Source organism: Neodiprion fabricii, chromosome 6 (genome assembly GCF_021155785.1).
Source record: "Neodiprion fabricii isolate iyNeoFabr1 chromosome 6, iyNeoFabr1.1, whole genome shotgun sequence".
Taxonomy (NCBI): domain Eukaryota; kingdom Metazoa; phylum Arthropoda; class Insecta; order Hymenoptera; family Diprionidae; genus Neodiprion; species Neodiprion fabricii.
In genome coordinates, this window is record NC_060244.1 from 10,822,244 (window position 1) to 10,848,920 (window position 26,677).

The window sequence follows — 26,677 nt, forward strand, 5'->3', positions numbered from 1 at the left end:
TCCAGATTCCGCAGAGTGAAGAGGATGCAGGACACCGCACGGTGACCCGATTCCCACAGCTCTTCCGCAGCGAGGCGAGGGTGGAACTTGAACCGGGAAACTTGGTCGCCGTGGCCCGAGGTTCAACAAGTTAACGGAGGAGGGTGTTACACACGGAGAGCGTCGACGAGTCGCGGCGAGTGGTTGCGGGTGCGAGTGGAAGGGTGAGGGGAAGGGGTCGCGGGTCATGAATGAACTTTCATTCAAAGTTCCGTCCGCTAGTTGCCGTGCAGGTTGCGGGCATCCGGGCTGCGCAGGCGCAGATTTATTTTAAATCGATCGCGCGCTCGGCCGCGTTCGGCCCTCATCGGTCATTCAAAACTGCTCGATTCTCAACGGTCCGCAAAACCACCGACCCTCCGGACCCACGCAAAGATCCCACGAGCGGTTCGCGCACACGCGCCAACGTCAACACTTTTTACCCTGCATGCCAGGCCAAAAATCCTTGCATCCCGAAATCTGGCTCCGCTGCCGGGACGCGGACTCCGCCTCGCTCTCCACCTCCGGAATGCCGGGTCGATCTCGATGTGGATTTCGCATCGTTTCCCCTCTCCGGCGGCAATGAGCTCGATTCGCAGCCTTCGACTTCGGCCCTGGGAAGAAATTGCAGGCCTCAAGTTCGCTAATTTCAAGGCTCAATCGAGGGCGTTCGAGGCAATTCGAGGCGGCTTGGACTCGTCCGTTTCCGAGTCCGCGTTTTCCCTCCCCGAAGGTCGATATAATAACTGTTGGAATGCCGGGGCAGCGATTCGGAGGAAGTAAAATTCGGCAGGGTAGGCAGGCAGCGGAGGAGAGAGAAGAGCGCGCATCAGTCGTCAGAGTCGGCGGGTTCCGTTCGGGTCCGCCGCTCGGCCGCAAATATCGAATCGCGAATCTTCGCAAATTTTCGGTACGGCTCGCGCGAGTCCCGGGCTCAGTGTCGAGTGGGCTGCCTGGACCGCAGGCGCCTCTCCGTCAGCCTCGCGCAGCCTGCGAAAGCCTTGAGGGTGATGCGATACCCTTGCTTTTCGAATAACCGTTGATCCCGGTATTTGCAGGGCTACGGTATAAACGTTGAGTCAAATTCCATGCCGCGACGCGATATTGCATCTCCAACGGCGAGTGAGTGACGACGGACGTTTCGCGGTGCACGCGATTACCTGTCGCGCTCACGAGTGTACGATAAAGAGGGAAGTAAGCGAGGTGGAAGAAGACGCAGCCACATGTCGTGCCGAGTAAAGTGATCCGGGATCGGGATATAGTGAGGTTTTTTTCCCCTTAACCTACTCCGTAGTTCGCTCCAAGTTTTCCCCTTTTGTTTTCTTTAGTCTTCTTTGTTTTTATTTATTTATTTATTATTTTGTACGTTAATAATGAAAACGAAGGACGACCAGTGCACCGGTGAGAAGATGAAGACGGACGAAGAAGGAGGTCGCGCGGAAAACGGAAGGCTGCCAATATTCGAGGAAACGTGCTACACCGTAGCTCGGAATACGCTTAAGCTTCCGAATTAACCGCCGACGATCAAATATCGACGGAATAACAATACATACGTAGAGAATGAAAATTTGAGTGATTTATTATTATTGTTATCATTACTATCATTATTATTACCATTATCGTTATCGCAATTATTTTCTCGCGGGACAGACACAGCGAGAAAATTGATTTGATCGATCTACGCGTATTATTGTATATATCGTACGACGATGTTTACGTGTGATAAAATTAGCGTTTGCGATAATAAATCATCAAAGTTCACCGATTATTGTCATCGCGGTACGGTAAAAAGCCGGAGATCGAGTAGCAATGTCGTTTGATTTTTGTACGTCTAGAAATCATTGATGTATACGTATTATACGGTATATTATAATGAATATCGGCGATGACTACTTCGCTAATTTTCACGCAATTGACGTTATTGCGAATCTAGACTCGTATAGGATATTACACGACAATTAGGGAATAATGATTATGACAGATTTAGTAGAAACAAATGAGCACGTTGGCACAGCATATGGACTATTCCAAGTGAGTATGTATATATACATATATACCAAGTACTGTAGTAACCATTTGTAATCATCGATTTCACACTCCGTTTCACCTTCTCATTCGAAACCTTATCCTAATCGCTTCGTGATCGTTTCAAAGCACCAGCGTCAAATCAAACTGCAGTTCGAGACCCTTAAGATTCACTTACAACGGTCGCAAAGAAGGGGTGAAAAATGGTTTGTCGGATGATTCGAAGGTACGTCGAACGGCTGTTGCATTATGCGTAATCGTAAATCGAGCCCACCTTTTCTCACGCCGGGCGTATAATTCGACATTTTGCATGATTGGAGGGAGGGGGGGATTTGCATCAAGGGGGTGCGAAAAGGTTCCGTATACCGATTTGTTACAGGCGCGAGTCGTCGCAGGTGAAAATCAATCGGAGAATTAGTGAAATAGCGAAGAGGAAGAAATGCTTGTGACGTAAGGACTATCGTTTAAATAGCAACGGCGAATAAGAGCGATAAGCGAATCGCTCTTATTTCATTCCCTCAACTATCGCACGTATAGCGGTGTGTATATGTATGTATTACATTTCAATACGGCAAGTCGCTATGCCGCAGTTCCTGCTGGGATGAAAACAAAAGGAGATCCGCAGCGTCAAACATTTAAATTAGAAACCTCCGCCACTATGCCGCGAATTACCTTTAAAGTCATATTTTCAGCTCCATTAAACACGCGTGTGCGTACATTAATGCACGCGTAAAACGCGGCCTCCTAATTTACGAATCCACACGAGTACCAACGCACGTCAACGTGCGTGTATAATTTATACGCTGACACCGTGCGTATCTATACATTTAAGCGTACGTGCAGTCCTGCGCACGAAATCTCACGCGAAGCTCGTCTGTAATAGATTGACTATTGCTGTATATTACACGTACCTAGGCTTGTACAGGCTTGTATACGCAAAATTTACGCAGCGGGTGAAATTTCTATACGCGTGTTTTAAAATTAACCCTGGCGAGTTTGACACGTGTTGAAAGTCTCCTGCCTTACCTTGCATACTTATATAAAACTTTGCGTAAAATTTCACGCTACATCCTTATCGCAAAATTTCCCCTTTGTTAATTCGCACGGAATTAAAACAAGCTTAAACACGCGTACGATTCACGGTATTGAAATATTTTTAATATCGTGTACATGATTATTGCAGGATCAAAGTTTATTAGGCTGAAGCTGCTCTAGCGCGTGCCTGAATCCGGCTAACAACGAAATGCGATTGAGGGTGAGTTGCTGAGCGAAGTATTTATATTTATTAAAATCTCAACCTCGATCCGCAGTAAGCGAAACGGTTTCGTTCGTATCGCGAAACTGACGGCAGATTACACCGGCTTCGTAATGCTCGGAGCTCTGTAACTCAACCATTTTTCCGCAACGTCGCCGCTGGCTTTGGGAAACGAATGACGTTATCAGGATCTCTACGGAATGATAACAATTCTCCCGTGATGTCTAATAAAACGGGTGATACGTTTCAAACGAAAAGTTTCGCAGATACCTCACTATGCAGGTCTCGCATTTCTGGACGCGCGGTACACGGAGGCACTGGATTTAGTAATAATGACGACGTAATAGTAAGTTTAATTAAAACGGAATGTAAAAAGTTTTCCTCTCCGTTATAATAATCTGCACGTATGAAAAGAGCAAAAAAAAAAATGCAGTCCGTATCTAATTCAGAATTTAATTATCTCTCCTGGTGTGTACGTCACCTGCGCGTATAGGTATAATGTAAGTACTCGGACATGGATGTACCAGAGAGGAAATAATTACCGAAGCACTCGCGATTCAGAAAAGAGGACAGACGCGGGCTCCGGCGAAAGAACCGGAAATACGAAAGAACGTTGTACCTGGGGAATATAGCGCGTATACCTTTCGTCAGATTAGCCACTAATCTTGAGAGGTGGAGAGCACTTTTCTCGGCTAAAGTATACCATGTACATTATTACATGCACATAGGTATACCTGTAACTCGAACGCGGGGATAATGATACATAGGTAGTTATGTATATCGTATATAGGTACGTAAATTTCTATGTAGAGTGGATATATATTGACATTGTTCGTATACATCCAGCGAAATAACAAAGGCCGCGTTACGTTTCCACTGAAAGGGAAACACACCCCACAGTGAAAGATGCGGAATCAAGTTTCCATGTACCTACACCCGCATCCACCGGCCAACTTTTGAAGGTGGGAAAAAAGAAGTACCTGGGGGAAAAAACAAGGAAACGGTTATTGGCACCAGACCAGCAGCCAATTAACAATTACAAATCCGCTTTCGTTAGCCTGGTAAAGGTAGATGGAAAGCATGTATTGGCTACTTTGGCAAACTTCTCCATACCCTGTAACGAGGCAATGGCACGATAGTTGAAAACGAATTTAAAAGCGGTTTGGATTTCCTGATTTTTTCCTCAAAGACGGTGTTAAAATCAAGAGTTGAGCAAAGAAATATTATTAGTCAAGTATCGCGTTAAAGTTCGATTGAAAATAAAGCCAATTGTGCTGCGAAAAATACCGAATACTGAAAATTATTAAAAAAGAACCAGCGGAGCAAATATTTGTTCCGTGATTTCCTAAAAATATCATCGCAATATTTCCTGTGAATACCTAGAAGTTTTTCACTAGAATCCCTTTGATTTTACCGATTTTTCATTTCCCAACAAGCCAAAGTTCAGCCGAAAGTTTACGACCAGGTCGCAAACCGTGCGTCGTTCCTGAACTTTGATCTGCACATCAGCCGTTGGGGATTCTCTTGTCTTATAAGTATGCAGATACACGGCTGTGGTATAAGGCACATATACGTCTCTTTTCCGTACAGGGGGAAAAAAAATTTTCAACCGAATTTCTTCAGGCTGTAGGTATGTACGCGCATACCTATATACACGTATATGCGTACATATAAATATACGTATATACGTATATATATATATATATATATATACGAAAAAGCAAGAGAGTAAGTAAATATATACCAAAGTATCATTTGTACCGTTCAAAAATTCATCGTATAAAACATCTGCAGGGCAATACATAGGTACATATATGCAAGTACGGATAAATATATATACAAGGGTTGTACGTATATACCTACGTATACCTGCCTATGTAAGATATATTTTTCATCGTTCGAACGCGTAGTAAGGAAATTAATTTCCGCGCCGTCCTTTATCCGATATCTGCAGTCGTTAGGCATTTTGTCGGAGTATTTTCGCAAGTCCTCGGGATGATCTTCGGTGGGGTAAATTCTTCCTGGCTGGTCAACGAGGGCGGAACCTTTAAAGCTCTCGCGAGACATCCGGGCATCGACTTATCGCCGTCTATCGCGCTCCTAAATCAAATAATTTTATTTTTCTCGGCCCCCTCCTCCCCCGCGACACCAAAGAAAAACCATTCGAGGTAAATCCGTAACAAAATATACGAGGCAGCCCAGGTTTCGGCGGACCACCTCTGCAGCCCTTTTCCCCCTTTGGACGTCGCAGCCTCCCGCGGACCCATGTGCGTGACTGCTATAGCTGTATCTCTGCCGCCACCGTTGCCCGAGGGTACAGTCACCCAAAAAAATACACTTTTATTATTTTTCCGATATCCCCTGAGCGTCGTGCCCCGCCCCTCCTCTGCCCGTTAACCCAATTTCAGATTAATTAAATGAGATTCTGTACTGTGGCTGAATACACGCACGTATACCTGTTAATATGTATTATATATACATATACACATGTATGTATATGTATTTATACGTGGGTGGAATGCGTTCCAAAAACTGAGAAACAAGATGTTCGTTCGGCAGCTCCCGTGCAGCGTCTACGTGTTGTATCAATATTACGTAAGTGTAAATGTCGGTATTGTATACATAGATTGTAATGACACGTTAGGCTATGTGAAAAAAAAACGACTACTTTTTTTTCTCAATATTCAAGACGAAAATATTCTTCGAAATGACGAAAAAATGATACGGTCCAAGTTTTGGCTCGCAATATTAATATTCAGAGGCGCCTCGTCTCGATTTTTCATTTCTCACTTAAATAACAAGGGAAAACTTTTTTTGAACTTTGGAACTTTACAACTCGTCAACGCATTAGTGTACCGATAAGACCGGAACGTGTTTTTGTAGGGAATTGAACTCTGTACAAAAAAGGTCTCCTATCAATTTATGGTAAATCTACTCTTTCGAAATTAGTTAAGGTCCTTTGTTGACCTTTGACAACAAATAACTTTTGAAAAAGTAGATTTATCGTAAAATGGTAACAGATCTTTTTTTTTGTAGAGCGTTCGATACCCTATAAAAATACGGTCAGGTATTGTCGGTACACTACTGCGTTGACCAGTTATAAAATTCCAAAGTTAAAAAAAAAAAATTTCCCACGTTACGTAAATGGGAAATTGAAAATCGCGATCAAGCACCTCTAAATATTAATATTAAGAGCTGAAACATGGACAGCATCTTTTTTTCGTCCTTTTGAACAATATCCACGACTTGAAATTAGAAAAAAAATGGTCGATTTTTTTTATACAGTATATATATTATATATAGATACGTATATGTAAATACGTATAATAACGCATATTCAACAATTTGAAAGGCAAGAAAAACTTTGCCTCGATTTATTGGCTTTATACTTTTCTTTCAACGTTAAGAATACGACTTATACGTATAGTAACACCCTACCCTTGTTATTTCCTTTCACCCCCGCAAAAAACTTGTGTTTTATACCGTACATATTATTGGATTTATTTTCCTTTCCTTTTGCCGTTGTACCTATATGTAGAATGCGTGCAGTGTAAGATAAATATACGTTCCATTTAAATTTTACGTCGAAAAATATATTATTCCATTCCGAATGCCACGACTAACTTTTTTTTATTTATACATGATATCACGGCAAATCGAATATTACGTTATCCTAAGATAAGTTCGACCCCGAAGTAAAATGATTAAGTACATTTTATTCCTCTCTTTTTTCGTGTATACAAAAATAAAATCGCTGTTTAACCGAGATGCCGTGATTAAATTTTTTGCGGGAATATCGAGTAAAGAAAAATTGGATACATTCAATTTCCGTCTGTGAAATCTACTCAATTCTCTCATGAATATGAAATGCAATGCAACACCTATACTTCGATCTTACGTAAATTTAATTACGTTTTACAATTCCGGGTACAACCAGGGATATAATTTTATCGGTTCAACTTAACAACGCACTGTTTCATTACTAATCGACAAGGGTTGAATCTGCGACTGTAATTTTTCCATCAATTCCCGAGCGCTCATTGTAAAGCCGTTGTATATTATTTACCAGAAATAATACGTACGTGACACTCGAATAATTACAGGAGAATAGCAGTCGAGTTTAACTAACTAGGTCAATTTCACAAAAGTATTGAAAATCTGAAAAATTTAATAACGAGACGAACCAATACCATTTTTCACAGTGAATATCTGTGGAAACCGAACGAATTGACATTTTCCAACAGCGTAGCTCAGTTGCCGTAAAATCCCAAATAGGTCCGGAGATCAATATCGATTATCGATCCTCTGATCCGTCGGAGAAGAGATCTTCTCGCAGGGATATTTCAATTTTGGAGGAAAGATGCGGGTAATCGTACACCAAGAAAAGTCCTGCTTCTCCGATGATCATGGCGTAGGAAAAAGGGACGCGGTGAAAGAAATAAGAAATTGAATCTAGTTTCAGTAATCCGAAACCTCTGGTTGAAATATTTTTTGTTATCGAAGCGAAACCAATTTTTAATTTTCTTTCAAAAACCTCGACGTTCTCGAAAAAAAAGTACCGAGGCGCAGCTTATTTTCTCAACAGTTGCAGCAAATTACTTTCCGATCCTTCCCAGCGGTTTTCTATTTTCTTTTCGTTTCGTTTAAAAACCCTTTCGAAATCGTTCGTAACATCTTCCCCAAATTTCCGACGAACCGATGAAACCTCTCGATCTCAGAACGCAGCAGTTATACGCGTATAACTTGAAGGGTCGTTAATTATACTCCCTGGCGTACTACATTGCCGGTTGAGCGCGGTTGTTTGCGAGGAAAACATAGCCGGAAGACCAGTTCACAGGTGTTCTCGTATGGTCAAAGTATGAAGTTACACCGTAATTAGGAAATGTCCGAGACACTCGACCCCGAGGCCGAGATAGTTTGGTACCATCGACACGAGGCACTAACCTTCGTTAGAAACTCTCCTCCTCGTTTCCGGAAGGCATCGGAAGGTTTCCTGCTGCTGCCCAATTCTCTCAACTCTGTTCGAGACGACACGTATACGGGAGCCTTGATTTCTTGTCGAATTCCGAAGATTGAATAGCGCTGGAACGTTAAAAAGCAACGAAATGCTGAGATAAAAACTCGCTGTTTTACAACTTCGTAATGAATTTGAACAAGGTGCAAGTTTGTAAGGTACAAATACGGTCCGCTTTGTTGCGGTTTACCAAATTTCACACAATCCTCAAGCATAGCGAAATAAAAAATTTTCATAAAATTACATCGTTACATTAACGTTTCGAATTTTAAACCTAACATAATTCACCATACGTATGAAAATCGTTACTTTTGGGTTGAAAATCGCAATGCGAAAATGAAAAAAGGTTAATTCTACTTCTCTTCTGCAGATTAACGGTAGAAAAAAATTTGTTTTTCTCCGGACCGAAGGTCACAATTTTTATTTTTTGTTTGTTTCTTAAATCGTTATGCACATTCTCCAGTAATACGTCAAAATTTTCTCATGCACACAAATGTCGCGTCTCCGAAAGTTAAAATTTTTTTCATATTCTCAGTTACATCCAAATGAAAAAGCTTCAAGCGTGAGAAACATATTTTCAAGAAGAGAAGTGGGTCCGATATGCTCTCTACAATATTAAAGTATCCCGACCCCAATAAGGAATGGCTGCGCGTCTTGCGGAAGATGTCAAAAAAATTTCGCGAACAGAGAAATTCACCATACTTGAGTATCTTCGCCGGAAAAGCAGCGATAAAATATGAAATGTGCGAAAGTGTTTCTACAACGACGCATCGAATTTAATGTAGTAATATTTGCTCAAATAAAAATAATATCGATAACATGCAACTGTTATTTGATGATATTCAGGGTTTCGTCGAATGTTTTTATTTTTTCAATGTTTCGTCGCAACAGTATCCAGTCATCCATTTTGCGAAAATACTTGCTTCGAGCTCTAAAAACCTTTCAGTAGTATTAAAAATATGCACAGTTGCCAAAGTTTTACACATACGATATTCATTTTGTTCTTGAAATTTTTCCAATCGATTAAAGAGGAATTGGGCGTTTGTTTTAAATTTTTTTTTCATCAAGTTTCTCATCTCCTCAAGGTTTTCCGTGACAAAGTCCACTGCCAAACACGAAAGACTTGTCCCTCTGATCAAATGACACGATGCTAAACTAAGTCGAACCACCCAGCACCATCAACTACTCTGCGGGATGAAAGATTTTTTCAGCCTTGTTCCACGTAGTTCCGATTGAAAATTATCCCCTAGCCAAAGTTTTTCGGGCGCGTTCTTCTCTCGGGGTAGCAGATGATAAAGGAAAAAAAAAAAAGCACGACACTCACGCACGTACACAGAGAGATCCAAGGGGCGAGGGGGTGGAAAAGGGGCATCCAGTGTCTGCCAGCCAACCTATATTCTCATTTTTTTCTACCGCCGCGCCGCTACCGGCGTTATTTAAGCCTCGGCCCGATTCCACGGTTCCTGGTTCTTTGGATGGCTGGCTTGTTCGTTCGGCCGTTTACCTCAAATTTTTATTATTATCATTGTTATTATTGTTATGTTTTTTTTTTTCTTTGCTTCGTTTTGTTTTTTCTATCTTTCATTTCTCTTCTACACTGTTTTCCCCTCCTTCGATGCATACGTACACAGGCACGTTTGGTATACGTGTAAAGAGCCTCGCATGGCGAAAGGTATGTATCTATAGAAGTTTTCACGAGCACTGGAGTATCTGCAGTGGAAAAACGAGAAGTTAAAATCGACCGAAAAACCTTTTACTATCCATCTGCCATCGCCTAACCGCGTACATTCAGCAGAGGTGGAACCTGCGGGTTGCGACTCTTTTTGGTCTGAAACTAGTTCCGAATTTCCGAATACCACTGCAGGGTTATTCGATACAGCTGTTATAGACTGTTATTCTTTACTCAGGTTTTATTTGCTTCGGACGATGTTGTTCGCACTACAAAATAAATTGTTATTATCAATTACTTTGAAATCTGTGAGACTGCAACCGCAACTATTTATTAGTTGGTTTACAGTATGTAGATTGCGTAATACTTTGCGTCGATCGATTGGATGATTGAAACTAGAACAGGAAACAGAAGCAAGAAACGTTTCCAAGGCGGTGTTTTTGAATGACCGGCGTTGCCAACATTGTCCCAAAGAAATTCACCTGCGACACAATGATACTTTGTTAATTCGGAATAGAGGCACGAAGAAAACACGCATTTTAACGTTTCAATAACACTTCTTATCTTCGTTTCCCTTGAATTTCTCGTCGCGATATCAATCCGGGTTTAAAATTCACGCGAGTCCACGAGGGTTCGTTGATTAAAAGACGCCCACGTTCCAGGGTGTGAAGTTGGTCTCGTCGAAGGTCACTCGATAAGAAAATTATACGCGAGAGTCGAGTGCAGGGACGAGAATTCGCCAAGTTTATATTCAATCCGACGAGATGTCACAGGTGAAACAATTTTAAATTTTTTCTCAGTGCCGAGCTCGAGATGCCAAAAATCAAGTGTTATTTTGAAACTGATCTCAAAGCATGAAACGGAACCGGAACCGTACACGGAACGAAGGAAAAAACACTCACCGAATAGAACGAAACAAAATAAAGTTAAAAAAAAAAAGAAATAAATAACAAAAAGAACGAATAGACGAATCGAAACGCTAACGATACTCGGACGAGATCCCATAAGACGATTTTGCGTCCCGCGATTGGATCTTTCATGGCCGGGTCGACTGATTGGTTGTTCGGGGAACGACCGAGTCGGTTTCAGCTTCCGCACATCCGGCCCCATTTTCGGCCCCGACTTCGTCCCTTGACTCCAACCCGGACCTTCGCGTCAAGGGATTTCGGTAATTTACCTTCCCAGAGTGCGCAGCTAGAGGCAAACACTTTGCGAAATTAACGATGAACTCTGATAGGGAAACGCGCGGAGAATCAGTGATTCGAAGCGCGTTTCGCATCGCGCTAAATGCTCAAAGCATTCGGTCTCATCTGAACGACATATTTCGTTGAAACGGTATTTGCATGTAAATTATTCATATAATTATAGGAAAGAAATATAAGCTGTTTGTGCAATTCTTCTACGGACTGACTAGACAACGTTTTTACTTTGAGAAATTACTAATGATGTCAGGAATAATAACAAAAGAGAAAAGTAAATTTCTTGCCAAAACCGCCAACGGAATTGATTTGTTAACCAGTTTCCGTCGGATTATCACGGCAGTTCGACCGAGTCGTTTTCTTTCGGAACGCAAACTTGCCATCATCTCGATTTTGTTCTCCGTGCAGATATGAATGCGTACCAACATCTTGAGAAGTCGGAATCGAAATAATCAATCGCTCGTACATTTGTAACGTAAACCTAGATAATACATCCTCCTCGAACGCGGGAATAGCCGAGAAACTGCAGCACAACGCGACAGATATCCGATATTCCAAGTAGGAAGTTCGCGTTGAACTGTGTGGATCTTGTACCTCGTATGGATTATTCCTACATGAAAACGGGATGTAGTAGATGACAAAAGGAGAGAATAAAATCATAAATCGTAGCAGACGTTTGTAGATCACTGCAGCTGTACTCGAACGTTCGACAGGCGGTTACAAGAATCGGGCACGCTGCAATTCGGATGGAAAATTTAATATTAGCAACGTTTTCAAATCGATGAAGTTACGTGGGCAGTTGTAACAAGGTGTATACACGATACATCGGAAGTCTTGGCCAAACGGCCAGTTGTCCTCGGGGGACAAAAATTTCCCAACATTCAGACTTTTAGACGTAGACGTGGGTACCTGAGGTGTACATACGTCACCTACCGCTCGCAGAACGCTCGCCGCATCGTCGGCGAAAGTCGAGAGTCGCGGAAAGGACTCTTGAGATGAAATTTATTATTTCATCTGCCCGCTGTGCGGCAATGATATACCGCCGCTGCCGCAGTGAGAAGCTAGTCGCGAAGTCGAGTCGATTGGGGGGAGGGGCAAAAGTAAAATGACCAAGTTTTTATAAATATCAAACGAATGGTACTTTCATGATTGTATTTTAAACTTTCACACCTTCTGTTTTTAAACTTCAAATCTAGGTTTGCACCGACAAAAATTATTGCTCAGTGCGTGGTACTAACAGCCTTGAGCCAAAAAAATTCTACCAAATCGCTCCGATCTGATTTTTCAGTCAAAAATTAATATAACAGGCAAAAGTACTGTTTAGGTAACTTTTGTGAGATTAATAAAAATCGCTCGTATACAGTAAATTATTGCGATTTCGTAATCCCTGAACAGCCAGTGAAACTTCAAGGTTTTTATTGATGTCACGTATGTATTTAAAAGTAATGTAAACTCAACAATGAACAATTTTAGACAATCAATTTTGAAGGTTCGGTTTCATGAAGCAGTACATTGCAACCAATTTTTTTTATACTCAATTAAGTCATTATTTGAATGAAGAATCGATTAAAATAATAAACAAAATATCGATGTCACCATATTTTACATTGTTGAGATAGTTTTAAAAAGGCTATAGGAGAAAAGTAGAGTAAAAATGCTTCTCGCGAATATCTCAATGATATTTTATAGTAGAATATTGCACAAGTAGGTACTAATAAAATACTAACATTCTGAAAGTATCAGACTTCAATCTCAATTGTATATGGAACAAGGAAAACAAAATAATAATAATAATAATAATTTAAAAAAATACAAAATAAGTTTTCCTATGGATTGACTGTACCAATTTATTTGAAAATTTAATATGTTATTGAAAAAGTCAAGAGTTTCTATAGATATAATGGACAAATTTTGAGCGTATTAAATTTGTGATACAAAATTATATTCAATGAAATTTTTATTCCTTAGGTACTGTGAAACTTTTTGAGCATAAAGATCAATGACCTAGAAATCTGTCCATTGTGTCTATAAAATCTCTTGACCCTCTCAATAACAGATTAAATTTTCAATAAAATCGGTTATACCAATGATGTAAAACAAAATTCTTTAATTTTTTATTTTTTTTTTGCAATTTATCTTCCTCAAAAACCTATTACAAAAACTCAACAATATGATAAATTTTGAATCAAATCAATTATGTCAATACTGAGAGAAAAATTGTTTCATTTTGTGTTTATAATTTTTCTACTTCAAAAACACCTAGGTTAAGGTCTGATACTTTTAGGGTCGTAGTATTTTAATAGTACGCATACAGGAATTGATTCTGCGACTGTTAATTTTCCTCCCTAACCAGTTACGTTGGTAACGAATTACAATTGAAGAATTTCAGCCCATAGCGTGCAGCCCAGAAAGTGATAGGAAAAATTATCTGTCGCAGAATTAATTTCCGTAATGGCCGTTACTTTATTGGTGTGCAATGTTGTTAGGTGCTGTTAGAATAGTAAAATAATATTTGTCGCAATATTGCTGATTTGTCCGAAAGTCGAAGAAAAGTAATTACACACATACGGAACTTTTTTGGGGGAGGGGGCGCGCCTGCGTGCAATAGGAGCGAGGAGAGGTTTGGCGAATTCAGGGAAAGTACATACGTTATATACATATGGTAAGGTGTAAGTTGTATAAAGGGATGAAAATTTCTCACCAAACTGGGAAGCAGGAGACGCGTTTCACGCTGTTTCACCTTTCCGTCGCTAACTTAGGGCCATTTCAATTTCAAAGGACTTGCTGGTTAATATCTGTGTCGTTTTGTCTCTTTTTCCAACTAATTACATATCCATATTCAACGACGTTTATACGTATACCTACAGTGAGCTTCTTCATCTACGCAACGATGCGCGCACTTTTTCGAGCAACCGGAGTTAAAGCTTTTACGATTAGGTTGAGTCACGGCCATCCCAAAACTTGTAAAAAAATTAAAGATATTCTACGTAATCGAAACAGTGGCGGGATACGATGTTCAACCTGAACATGAGCTGTAACTCCAGTTGTGTGAATAAGACGTACGAATCGTTCCACAGATAAAGAAACTCACTGTACGTGGCTGGCAATGTGGGTCGTATGTTTCTAGGGTTCGTGTAACATTCGTGTAACGATACAGATGCATCAGGATATACTTTTTACGGGGGCATTACGCGTATGTATGATGTGCCCACTGGTTACGGACGTAGGAAAAGATCCTCTCTTTTATTTTCTTTCAGAAGACGAAGGAAGAAGAAGGAAAAAATTGTACTACTTTTTTCGAGCCTGTGGTAGACCCATGTCACAACTCTTCGATACAAAAAGAAAAAGAACAAGATGATGAAGAAGAAGAAGAAGAAGAAGAAGAAAAAGAAGAATAGAAAGCGAAACAAAGTGATATAAAAACAAAAAACAAAAAGAAAATAATGAATTACAATTTCCCATTTCTACCGTGGACGGTTTGATAAATGATTGTTATTGCAGAGACGGGATGAAAAAAAGTATTTCAAATCTAGAAGTATTCGCGGAATTCGACACGTTGTACGTACTATCCGCGATCATAATTGAGAATAACCCGCGAAAAATTGGAATCGTATTAATAAAATTGGGTTAGGAAGTATCGATTGGCTTCATTCTATAAATAAAGACGAGATTTCCGGATGAAGTTACTCGGGACCGTGTTATAAATCATGTATGTATACGGAATTTCCCTGCACTGTCAACCCCAGTTAAAATAAATCTTTCTCTCTAATTAGCACATATATTCACATCGGATGAGCCGGTACGCACGTAAACTCTCCATTCAAATCAATTTATTCACGAGTTGTACGCCTGGCGAATTAACCCGCGTTTAAAAACAATAACCGTCTGAAATAAAATACGAAACAGATGCGTAAGACCTGTTTCTAATTTTACTGATCAATTGCAGTTTCGTTGATCAACAAGTTAACTACGTTGGGCATGATTTCATTTCAAGTTTACATCAGGCAGAACCGCGGAATATCTAAAACACTGCAAAACTAGTTATTCTTGCCAAAGTTGCTACGGTGGCAATTTCTACATCACGAATAACGTCAACGATTTCATTTCTCACATTCAGCTTCGTGTCGTGATCAATACTCATTTCATTTGTCGTTAGATGATGTCTCGTTCCAAATTTACTGCTTCGAATCCCGGCGTAAAAACAAGTCTAGTCAAATTTAGAACAACGCTTATAACCAAGAAGAAACTATTGGGATGGAAATTTTGTTGTAGATGTATAAAAAAAAAAAAACAACCTCCTGACATTATCAAGTTTTCGGGTGAGAAATTGTTGAACTTTTCTATCGACTTCTAGGCCACAAGTATGGTAAAAATAAACTTGTGATAAATTCTAGTGCAGGTTGAAAAATTATGCGCCTCAAGGCTGCAGAGGGGATCAATCTTTTATCGTAGCGACGTTTTTGCGCTTGGAAATCACCTGCTTGCAATAATTAATAAGGAAGAACTGCGGTATAATCGCGTAGAAATACTTTCCCAGCCGTAAATTCTACCTGTTTCTACAACAGAGTCATGTTCTCGGCTCTTGGTTCTTCACTCTCCACTCTCATCTCGGTATATTCACCCTGGAATGTACTTACGGTACGTCAATTTCCCGCGGGACCCAGGCTGGCTTTTACCGGGCTAATAAATAAGGCGACGTGAAATATTGCGGTGAAACACATTAGCGGGACCGGAAGTGCCCGAAATTCGAACTGCATCACAGGTGCAGGGCCGAGGGCCGTGGCCGACCGGAGATTTTTAAATTTGCGGTATGGCCGGATACTCGAAGCCTGCATCTTGCACACTTGGGTGTTAAACTCTTGCTAAAACCTCTGCATCCACTGCGAGGAAGCACGTGCGACACACCGTATCCCACCATCCCATAAAGACGCCCGTAAAACATTTTCCCATCACGAATCTTGTACGATACATGCACGCGGCTTTTAAGCTAACTCCGTGATAAACTGCAGCTGTTATCTAACATGACGTAAAAATTTGACGCCCCTGAACTTTGAACAAAGTTAGGTAGCTGGTATTATTCCACATTTCCACAGCTGCGTCGGAGAGTTTCCCTGATTGAATATCTTGGGGGGCTGTAATTGTACCTGGGCGATACTGTAATTGAATCAGTCAGTTATCTTCAACTCTGTGTATTTCCCATCACTTTAAACACCTCGTTTAACTCACACTAACGCTAAATTTTCACTCCACGAAAAGCTCGTATTCGCGTTTTAATTTGGCCTGCAGTAGCAGATACGCGCCGAGCTTACCGTTCACGTTTATTGAATTCTTGCAGTGATAAAGATCCGGCTTTTCGGCGCAATAATTAACACGGAACTGCACGAACCGCGATATTTCGTCTACGTGTAATCCAGTTCGAGGGACGAATGTCACGCGGAAATACGCACGGTTACAATAGAACCGATCCACCTGTTTTTACCTGATCCTAAAAGGCGTGCGGAAACTTTTCCCTGCTCGTCGGCGAAAGGAAATACTTGTTACAAATTACGAGTGCAGAAAAACGAGAACGGGATGTTACGTTGCAGTTTCAGCACCCAAGAAACTTATTTCACTGCTGAAAATTGCTCTGTACATTACAATGAAATTATTAAACGCTGTATTAGTTTTATACTCCGAGAATGTAATCATGCAGTTGTGAAATAAAATACGTTCACATTACGGCTTGAAATAATCGTGACACATTAATTGTTCGGATTGAAAGGAGAGTTATTGTATACGAATATTACGAACCTCTGATATTTCTTACGCTTTTGCGATCACGAATTAATGCCTGTAATATATTCCGCGAGTTAATGATTTCTGTTTTACTACATGGAAAGCAAATTTTCTAGAAAGCAAAGTATCGCTTCTGCTCTATCTTGATGAATTTTATCACGTGCCAAACGACGTCGATGTGATGAATTCAACACGGCGTCACGAAGCAGGTACACGTTTATCGCATTACCGAAATTACGCATAGATCGAGTGCGCGAACTCTGGTGTTTTTTCTGCAAATAACCGTGATTCAAAATCTGCGCGTACCGGCTCGATTCAGATTTAAAATCAGCTTGCTGCGATATCAGGAATAGATTCGTTTCTATAACGACCGTGTACAAGTATTGGACATACGTGTTTTACACGCATTTTCACAAACACTATATTATTCTGACCGATACAGCTGCAGATCTGTGTGCGGTTGAAACCATTATCGAATATCAACCGCTGATCCGAACGATAAAATTTATATTTTATACATGTGAAAATTCTCTCTAGTTTTGCGTAATTGCGTATCTCGTAATTTCGCGTATCGGAGCCGGGCTAAAATTCCGCCAAAAATCGAGTTTAACGTTTACAACGAGTACAGTGACGCCGTTTCAGTTCACACTGCACGTTCAACGAATTAACAAGCGAAAATTATACGTTTACCAAAGAAACGCGATCGGTTTTCATGCAAGAACTCGAGACTGATCGAGTTATTGTCAAACGAACGATGTATGTGTAGGAAAAGAGGAGCGAAGATAAAACAGAGGAAACCGGTAACAGTACTCCCAAAAGCCGGGTATAAAATGTTACAGAGGTACGGAAAAAGCCAAGTTTCCAGTTTCAACGACCCGTGGAGTTTTTCATTTTTCAATTTCCCCAAAAAGCACCCGAGAGAACCTGGGGCGGTACGTTTTGCCCGCCATGCTCCACCCTAAACAAAAATGACACGAAGTACAAGGGGTACTCCGCGTAACTTATTGCGCGCTAACTTCCCGCTCTCCCATGCTATAAGGTGCTCCTACACGTCCTTGCGTAAGGCCGAGCAATCGCCTTCGTCTAACTTCGCGGTTCGTAAGTAATTAGTATCATTCACAGGGCACAAAGTTATGAAAAGACAAGAACTAATTTCAGATTATGTAAACGCCAGAGTTTCAGGATTTCAAAGATTTTGCTACGATTTAAGGATTTCATTCGATTAACCGTTATTTGGTCAAATTCTTCTACATCTTTTCGTTGGAAAAGGAAACTCCGCCATGATTGTGAGAGATTTCGTACGTTTCAAAGCTTTTAAAAAAAAGTTTCATGTATTTCATACTCTCGCGGAGAGATATTTCAGAAATCTTATAGAATAAACAAATATAATTCGGCTCTGTTTTCGAAGCCTTCATCCGGAGAGGAGTTGAAAGTAGTTTAAACGCGCTTTCAAACATCCAACGTATATTTTAAGTGCGAATTTTGAAATATTCCTCCGACGGTTGTGGATCAGATTTCAACCGTGGTTAACCCGAGTTCGCGGAGAGTAGCTACTGCGCAAACTGTAACACGTCCGAAGCGGCGAAGTGGCCCTGGTTTCGGCCTCGTGAGCCTCCCCTCGTGCCTTCGCTGACGAGTACGTGTTTCGTATATTTGCATTTAGTTGTGTACATCGGCCGTTTCCACTTCCAAGATCGCGAAAACGGCGGAGAGAGAGAGAAAGGGAGGGAGAGAGAGAGAGAGGGCGCGACTCTCGTCAAGTTGGTTGTTCGTAGGGGAGCTTCGGGAGAGGGGTGGAAGGATCGAGACTTAAAAGCGATTCTCTCGGTTAATTGTTCGTTAAACAATGAAGGAGGCCGCGAACGGTGAATGAGAAATGGGGCGATGCCAGTTTTCGTATACATTATAATTATTTCAACGCCGTGTTTCGAACCGCCCTTCGGTTCTTACCCGAATAAATCATTGGAGGTTTGTCCTCGTCGGACATCGTCAGGTGAAAATTTCGAGTAGGCCGCATTGCCGAACAATGTACAATCAGTGTATGCAGGATATGATTAGAAGCTGGTTTCGGTTTTTGGAACGCGGGTCGTGTTTTCCCGAATTCACAAAATGACTGGAATGAGTTGATTTGATTTTTGTTTTTTTTTTTTTTGTTTTTTTTGCCACTGTCATTATATCAACGAACTCGTAGCCTGTTCACTGATGAAATTGTTCGATGTACGCATACTGATAGCGTACATTCTGTTCGTTTAAAGTTATTTGGAAATCAGTTTAGTACGGCTCACAAAGCGGTGTTTGATACAGCGATTTCAGGTTTGTTTCAATGAATTAAAATGAGTTTATACCTCCAAAGTCACAGAGGCATGTTCTAAAAGTAACTGTAGTATTCATTTCTATCGCCTCAATCAAGCTAATTTGTAACTTCTGTACAGCTCGCTATTCGAAGCGAAAATTTCCAGCGATATTTGTAAAATGAAGAAATTTTTGAGAGTTCAAAATTTCCAAGGCTATATAATTACCTTTATACGTGTATTATATCGAACGAAACCTACGACATTTATGATTCGAATGAATTTTTCCTTCTTGATAAAAACGAACCTTGTAAAAAAACATTTTGAAACCATGAAGCCATGTAACCATCTTCTGTAATTTTGTTTTGATTCACCGTCCTTTGCATATGACAGAAGCTGAGAGACAGTAGGGTAAAATACTAAGTTTAATTTTCTAAATTCAACGCTCAAAATAGTGCCAGAATTCATGGATCACAACAGAAGAGAGAAAATATTACGCGAAATTTGAATCTTTGAATCTTTTCAAAAGTAAGGCTCATCAAAGTTCGTGTTCAAAGAAAGAAGATTAGGCGATAATTATTTGGGGGGGGGGGGATTTGAAGACTGGACGCTGCATCGATTTAACGACTAAACAATTTCGGCTGAGCACCGCGGCAGGTTTTTGACATGAAAGTAAAGGAAGAAGCGAATGAATGCTGTTGGAAAATTCATGAGAACCCGAGTCAAAGATGCAAGTAAACCCGCTAAGCCGCGTACATCGGAGACGAATCTAGAGGGTTGTATTAAGGGAGGGCTAGGTGGTGTAAAGACAAAGTTTGAACGAGGGAACTCTTCCGCAAGTTTTCACCCAAAATTATCTAAATATGAAATGATGCCCCCGGTGTGCTTGGGTACAAGGGTCTAAGCTACATGCTTTCTTCTATGTATTATAAGGTACCTACCGAGTGGAAATATGTATCAGCAGGGTGTTAAAACGGGGACGCGAAGCTTTTACTGCAGCCTTGAAGCGTGCGGGATGAGTGCGATAAGATGGTCAAGCGAAAGTTACCGCTTGGAGTATGTTTTTTTCTTTTTTTTTTTTTTTTTCTTTCTTTCACGAACGATAAAAATTGGTAGACGTATATCCGATGGTAAATATGCATGTGTTGCATGTATTATTCACGGCGGTAAGCATTTTTCCAATCAACCGTTCGACGTACCTCGAAGCCAAACAAAGCCAATTATCGCCATCGCGCACCTACACCCTTAAATGAGAATCCCTTGAATTATACTGTAATAATTTATATGTACGTAGAATTGTGGCTCGATCAATATTGCTCAGCTCGGAGAAGAGTCGTGGACGAAAATTAAACGACGAAGGATTTTGACGCTGGTCTATATACGTAGGCATTTCAGAATATTATACCCTACAACTTACTCGCGTATTTCATTATTTACAGGGTTATTCGATTTTATAACTCTGTCATAGTCGACGACAAGTTTACTAGTTACAGTTCTTGAAATTGATCTGCACCGAATTCCCGTGGGTGTTATAAATAAATTACGAGAATGCAAAACGGTCGTCCTTAATCCGATCGATTTTTCACTTTTAGCGACTGCAGGTCACGCAGGTCGTAAAGTATATCAGTTCTTTTTTTTTTTCATTCCAATACACTTCACACGATGAACTGTGGTTCTGTAACGTGTAGTTTTGTATACACTATATATATATGTATACTGGAGTATTTCATACAAATTTGTTCGGGTGCGAAAAAGCAACTTTTACCTACCGTCGTGTATTTTTATTTTATATGTGGACTGGAATTGAATGCGAAATGTGCAGGGATACCAAATCCTTTCATATAATAACATTGACACTGCAGCTTAGCCGGTTATTCACAGAAAATAACATGAATTTCGTATTGTAGTTGTAGATACACGCGTACAACATTTTGTTCGAATATTCTGAACTTGGTAAACGGAATATTCTTGCTTTAATGCAAGTGTTGGGATTTTAACTTAGTTGCGTGAATTTAACTATCAAATTCTTTGCCGATTTCCCATGAAAATGGTGAAGATGCAGAATATTCTTCACTGGTTGTGAACCGGAACTTTATTCTTAATCGGTTGAAATACCAGTAATATTTGTTATACTAAAAATTCCGGGGAACGATACGTTTTATACGCGAATGAGTGGAACGAAAAAGAGTATGAGACTCAATTTCCGTCCTCTGCAATTGATATGTATATGGAACATTGCAATTAGTTAGGCTGCATATAACGGTATGTCGGTGTGCTGAATTTGATTCACCAATCCCCTCGTTTAATTGGACCATTTTCAACCGGTGATCTGACAATATTCGTATACAATATTCGAGTGGACGTACATTGGTCATTAAACGCGGGGTGAATTGTTAGAAATACGAAATTGATTCGCCCTCGGAAGACAGTCGTCTGTGAACCCCCCAAAGCAAACCTCCGATAATTTCTGTTTCGAGACACTAATTCTGGTATTTCAATTAATTTTAGACTCGAGAATTAAAAGCATTTTACTTGATTTGTAATTCTAGCTTCTACTCAGCGGCGGGTCAATTCGAGTTTTAAGTTTGAATCTAATTCTTTTTCCGTAATCCCTGTCGATGTCGAATAGAATTAAAGAAGTTCGATGATCGGATCTACGGTAGTAATGAATTCCAAGGTCCAGTGTTTGCGACTTTGCTGTCAGCTTCCTGCACGATTTCGTATTCATCGATTTCACGCTGAGACAGAGTAAAAAATATTCAGTGAGAGCTAAAGTAAATTTTCTCACTTCAAAAATAATCCACAATTTCTCGAATATATCTATACGTACCTTAGTAGAACCAATTGGGAAATTCTTGAAATGTAACGAACGTACAAGTAAATATAAAGAATGAATTTATATTTATCCACCGTTTCAAGGTAGACACTGTACGTACACTCGGTGGCAATGATTCTGAGACCTCTAGTTCTTTGTCGAATCGGCTGTTGGCAACGTAGAATAAGCATGCAGCGCCACCGCCGGCCGGTCACGAAATAAGCTCAATCTTTGAAAACATAACGTTATCCACGCCCGTCGAATTTTGTACTGTTTTTAATATTACGTTTACAACGAATCTAACCCAAAAATACAAAATTCAACGGTCATGGATCATGTTATTTTTACAAAGATTGAGACTGTTTCCCGGACGGCCGGCGGTCACGCTGCGGTTTGAATCTGCATTGCCGACGCAACCGACCGGTCGATAAAATTAGCCGTCTTCGTGATCGCTGCGGTCACGTGTACCGAATTCAATCGAGGGAGCGATCTTTTTTTCTTCTATCTGTATATCGTAAATGTGTATTTAATCTTGAGAAACGATACGTAACGAACCGCCCGAGGCCGACATAAGAATTAATTTGATATTCGTGTGCATCAGAGATGTAAGGAATGATCACGTGGGTGATGGTCGGGCTGCTTCTGGCTGCGGAAACGACCTGCGGCAGAAACGTCCAATCCGGGAATGGAAATGAAGACTCGAAACAAAAGAGCAGCGGTGTGAAGGCGACTACCGCTGATGACGAGGAGATATATCGTACGTGGAGAGTATATATATATGCACATACATACAATTTTATAACATACACGAATAGAATATAGTACGTATATAACAGAGGGGTACATATTTATTGTTCGCGGGCTCGTGGATTTGTGTACACGTGACGAGAACTGGTCCGCGTAAACTCGCTGGTTAAATATCATCACGGAGCCGGCAATGATCCGTCGCGCGCCACAAATTCGCGACGTTATTATAGCAAGCGGCGTGCGTGCAATCGTCGTGAATCGAAGATAATTGATTAATTACACTTGGCTCCGCGCACGGTCTCTGTACAGGTACGTTTACAACGAGCGATGGAAGTTGCGCGAATGTTTAGGACGCCTAAAGCTCGATCCCGCGAAATCAGGTGGACAGCGAAAAAAAAAAAAAAAATAGAGAGTGAAGGATGGAGGCCCGAAGAAAAAGAGAGAGAAGAACGGTAAGAGGAAAATAAAAAAGAAAGAAAGGAGAAAAAAAAGAAACGGTAATGAGAAAACAGAAAAAGAGCAGAAAGTTCGCAATATTCTGCGGGGGCTGGCCGAAACAAAAGAGTACCTCCGGGGTATTTGGTACATTTCGAAACAACTTAATTTACCGGTATTAACTTTCTTTCGCTTCGTTTATACCCCCGGTTTTGCTGCGCCCGCGGAGAAGAGCGCTGTTATTCGGTCCGTTGCAGGTTTTTTTTTTGTATTTTTCATTTTTTTCTTTCTCTTTTAAAAAAAAAATTTCCTAAAATATTTATAAGTACATCTATATATATATATATATATATATATATATATATATATATATATATAAGGGTGGTCCTTGTTTAGGGGGTTGACGAATTTTTACAGCCCCATCACTGAAATCAATTTCAAATCATTTAAAAAGAGTCGCCAAATTTTTTCAGATTCTTACAACAAGTCTGAGATAGCCCGCATTGTGATCGAAGTTTCTTATGGAAATGACCTGAGAAAAACTTTTTTTCGCATTATATATTTTATCGTGAGAGTAATAATGTTCCAAAAAATCTGTAACTGCGAGGTTTTAGTCGGCATTAGTGATGCTATATGAAAAAAAATACACATCATCGTACGAGGGAATGTAGACGAATTGCACTTCCTCTAAATAGAAAAAAACGTCAGGTTTCGCGGTTCTGCAATTCGTCTAGATTGCCACGTACGATGATGTGCATTTTTTCCCAGATAGTAGCACTAATTCTCACCAAAACCTCGCGGTTACAGATTATTTGGAACATTATTAATCTTGCGATAAAATATATACTGAGAAAAAAAGTTTTACCCATGTTAATTTCCATAAGAAACTTCGATCACAATGCGGACCATCTTAGATTCGATGTAAAAATCTGAAAAAATTAGGCGATTGTTTTCGAATTATTTGAAGTTGGTTTGGGGGATGGTCTGGCAAAAATTCGTCAATACCCTGAATAAGGACCAACTTAATATATACATATATATATATATATATATGCACCATGCACGTCAAGTAAAATTTCGCGGATTTTTTTCTCGCCTTTTCCTGCTACACACACACACGCGCGCACTTTGTATATTATTCTGAGAAATGTTTTTTACCAAGCTCCAAGTGTCACGCGGTTTCGTATGACAAGGGGTTGATGGCGGTTCCATCACCGAGTTTTTCATACAGACTTATTGGTTTCACATCCTTATAGGTACAATTAGCGTATAACAGAATAATACAAGCGAGTTGCAATAACGCTGTATATATAATATAAACCTTCGAAATGCACAGCGACGCCGGCGCTCAGATAGGATTAACGTATTATCTCTATGGCCGTACAAAATCGTTTTGTTCATATCGTCGAGCTCTGGCGAAGCTGGGCGACCTACCTGCTCACAAACAGATCATTGCCTTTAGGTCTAGCAGCTGCGTACCGCGGTAATTTTACTTCATTACCGCTCACGGTATATACACGTACACGCCCTATACATATATACGTCGACGTGCATAGAGTGCTCGAAATAACATTGTTTAATTTTCTGTTCGTTACCTAGGCCTGACCTGCTACACCTGCGTCAACGTCAGCGACAACCAGGTACGTATACGTGGTATATCATTTTTGAACATTCGATCTTGCCTATGATGGATGAATTTTGTAGATCAACAACAGACTCCGAGAATATGAACTGCAAATTTTGTGTTGCCAAGCCGTTTGCCTGCAGTTCACGGGTTTCAGATAAAGGAAAGAGGAAATGTGGACGAACAGATGCTGATCGAGTATCTCCGATCACTGTTTCAAGTCCATGCGAGATGTTAATTATTGTCAACTGCACAAATTCAATCGCACTGAAATTTTACAAACCCGACGAAATGACGCGAAATTAAAGACGAGCAGATCAAAGTTCCGGGGGGTTAAAAATTATTTAATAAGCGATGAAATCACGATGAGAATTATGTACGCATAATACGTGCAGAGCGCGGATCTGAGGACACACTTCCTTTTTTCGTGACAAAATGTTATTCATATTGAAAAGGGTTCCCGGTGGACCCTTCTCACGATAGATGCTGCAGGGGGATAAAAAATGACACCTGCACGCATCGCGTATACATAGATATAATAATCACTAGAGATAATGACGATATTACCTAATAAGCCTTTTGTAACCGAAGCTGCTGCCGCGGGACGGTGGAAAGATTGAGAAAATATAACCTAAAAGCGGTCGATGGGCGTTTTTTTCTTTTCTTTTTTTAAATCTCCTCTCAAAAAAGCTTCCTGCACCGCAGCGCTTTTGCCGGGGATGAGAAAGAAAACAAAACCCGGTCCCTAAAGCCCTGCAGAGGCCAAGGGCTTCTCGATCGAACGACCTCTGCAAACTGTAATTCCCATTTCAACCCCACTGCAAGATACGCGTTCGAGTTTCTCAATGTATTATTGAGGGGTAGTCAAAATTCAGCCTAAAAGGAACGATCAATCTTATCAAATGACCGAAGTTCCATTCTCTCGGCACCCGGGTGAAGAAATTTTTCCACGAACTTAGAGCGGCGTGACCAAGTCCTCGACACCCTGAATAATTCTTTATACCGTTCGTATAGCAAATTCCCAACAAAAGTATTGAACAAAAGAAACGGTAGTTTTGAAACGACGAATTTCGATGGATTCGACTGGGAATTCTCAAATTTTAGAGCTTCAACTTTACAACGTGCGGCTTCTCTGCGATACGATTTCAAGTATCTGAGAAAAAGTGAAGAAGGTCCAGGCTACTCACCGTAAGTTAGAAGTGACGAAAAAAGAACTTGCAATACCCAATGAATTGCTACGAAAAACACGTCGTCGGTTGGCAAATTATATTCATTACCTTAGCCAAAATCACGATACGTGTGCACGTGCATGGTTAGAATATTGATCGTTCCACGGAGATGATTCGAAGTATAATTAATGTACTTGTTGTAGAAAATCGGTTGGGGAACGAATTTCATTTCTAACGACAAAATCAGATACGCGTGCGGTGGGAGATCCTTCGTTCAAAGTTCAGAATTTTTACACGGCAGACAAATACATCAAGGATGCTGTGCAAAAGAGAAAAATGAAAAATGAAAAATGAATGAGATTACCGCAATGATATACGTCAGATTTGCGTATATGTAAATGCGCGTGTGTTTCCGTAATATCGTCTATCTTGCGGCCAAACTATCCCCCCAGCCGGAAGTGACGTTCCGCGTTCTGCTGTTTTAATCAATAGGAGAACGTAAGAGGGTTGGACGCGGAGCCGCGGAGTTGGAAGCGACCTGGGGGCCGGGGTTGACCTGGGAGCGACCTGGAGCTGCGCGATGTCAGGGACGGGGGTGGAATACTATTGTAACCGTATTAAGTCTCGTTGCACGGCATGAG

At 40.7% G+C, this 26,677-nt stretch overlaps 1 protein-coding gene across 3 annotated transcripts in view; it reads left to right on the forward strand.

Annotated features, from left to right (window-relative positions):
- Positions 1-920: 920 nt before the first annotated feature.
- The window catches only part of LOC124184768 (ly6/PLAUR domain-containing protein 6B-like), a 30,473-nt gene continuing 4,716 nt past the window's right edge, over positions 921-26,677 (forward strand). The window contains exons 1-4 of one of the 3 annotated variants that reach the window (XM_046574844.1): positions 925-1,284; positions 1,404-2,049; positions 22,663-22,818; positions 24,843-24,883. In XM_046574844.1, the coding sequence (XP_046430800.1) occupies positions 22,674-22,818; positions 24,843-24,883 (186 nt within the window). In that variant the 5' untranslated portion in view covers positions 925-1,284; positions 1,404-2,049; positions 22,663-22,673. Of the gene's footprint in view, positions 2,054-22,662; positions 22,819-24,842; positions 24,884-26,677 lie in introns of all 3 variants that reach the window. The other 2 variants (XM_046574843.1, XM_046574842.1) reach the window with 2 other exon arrangements.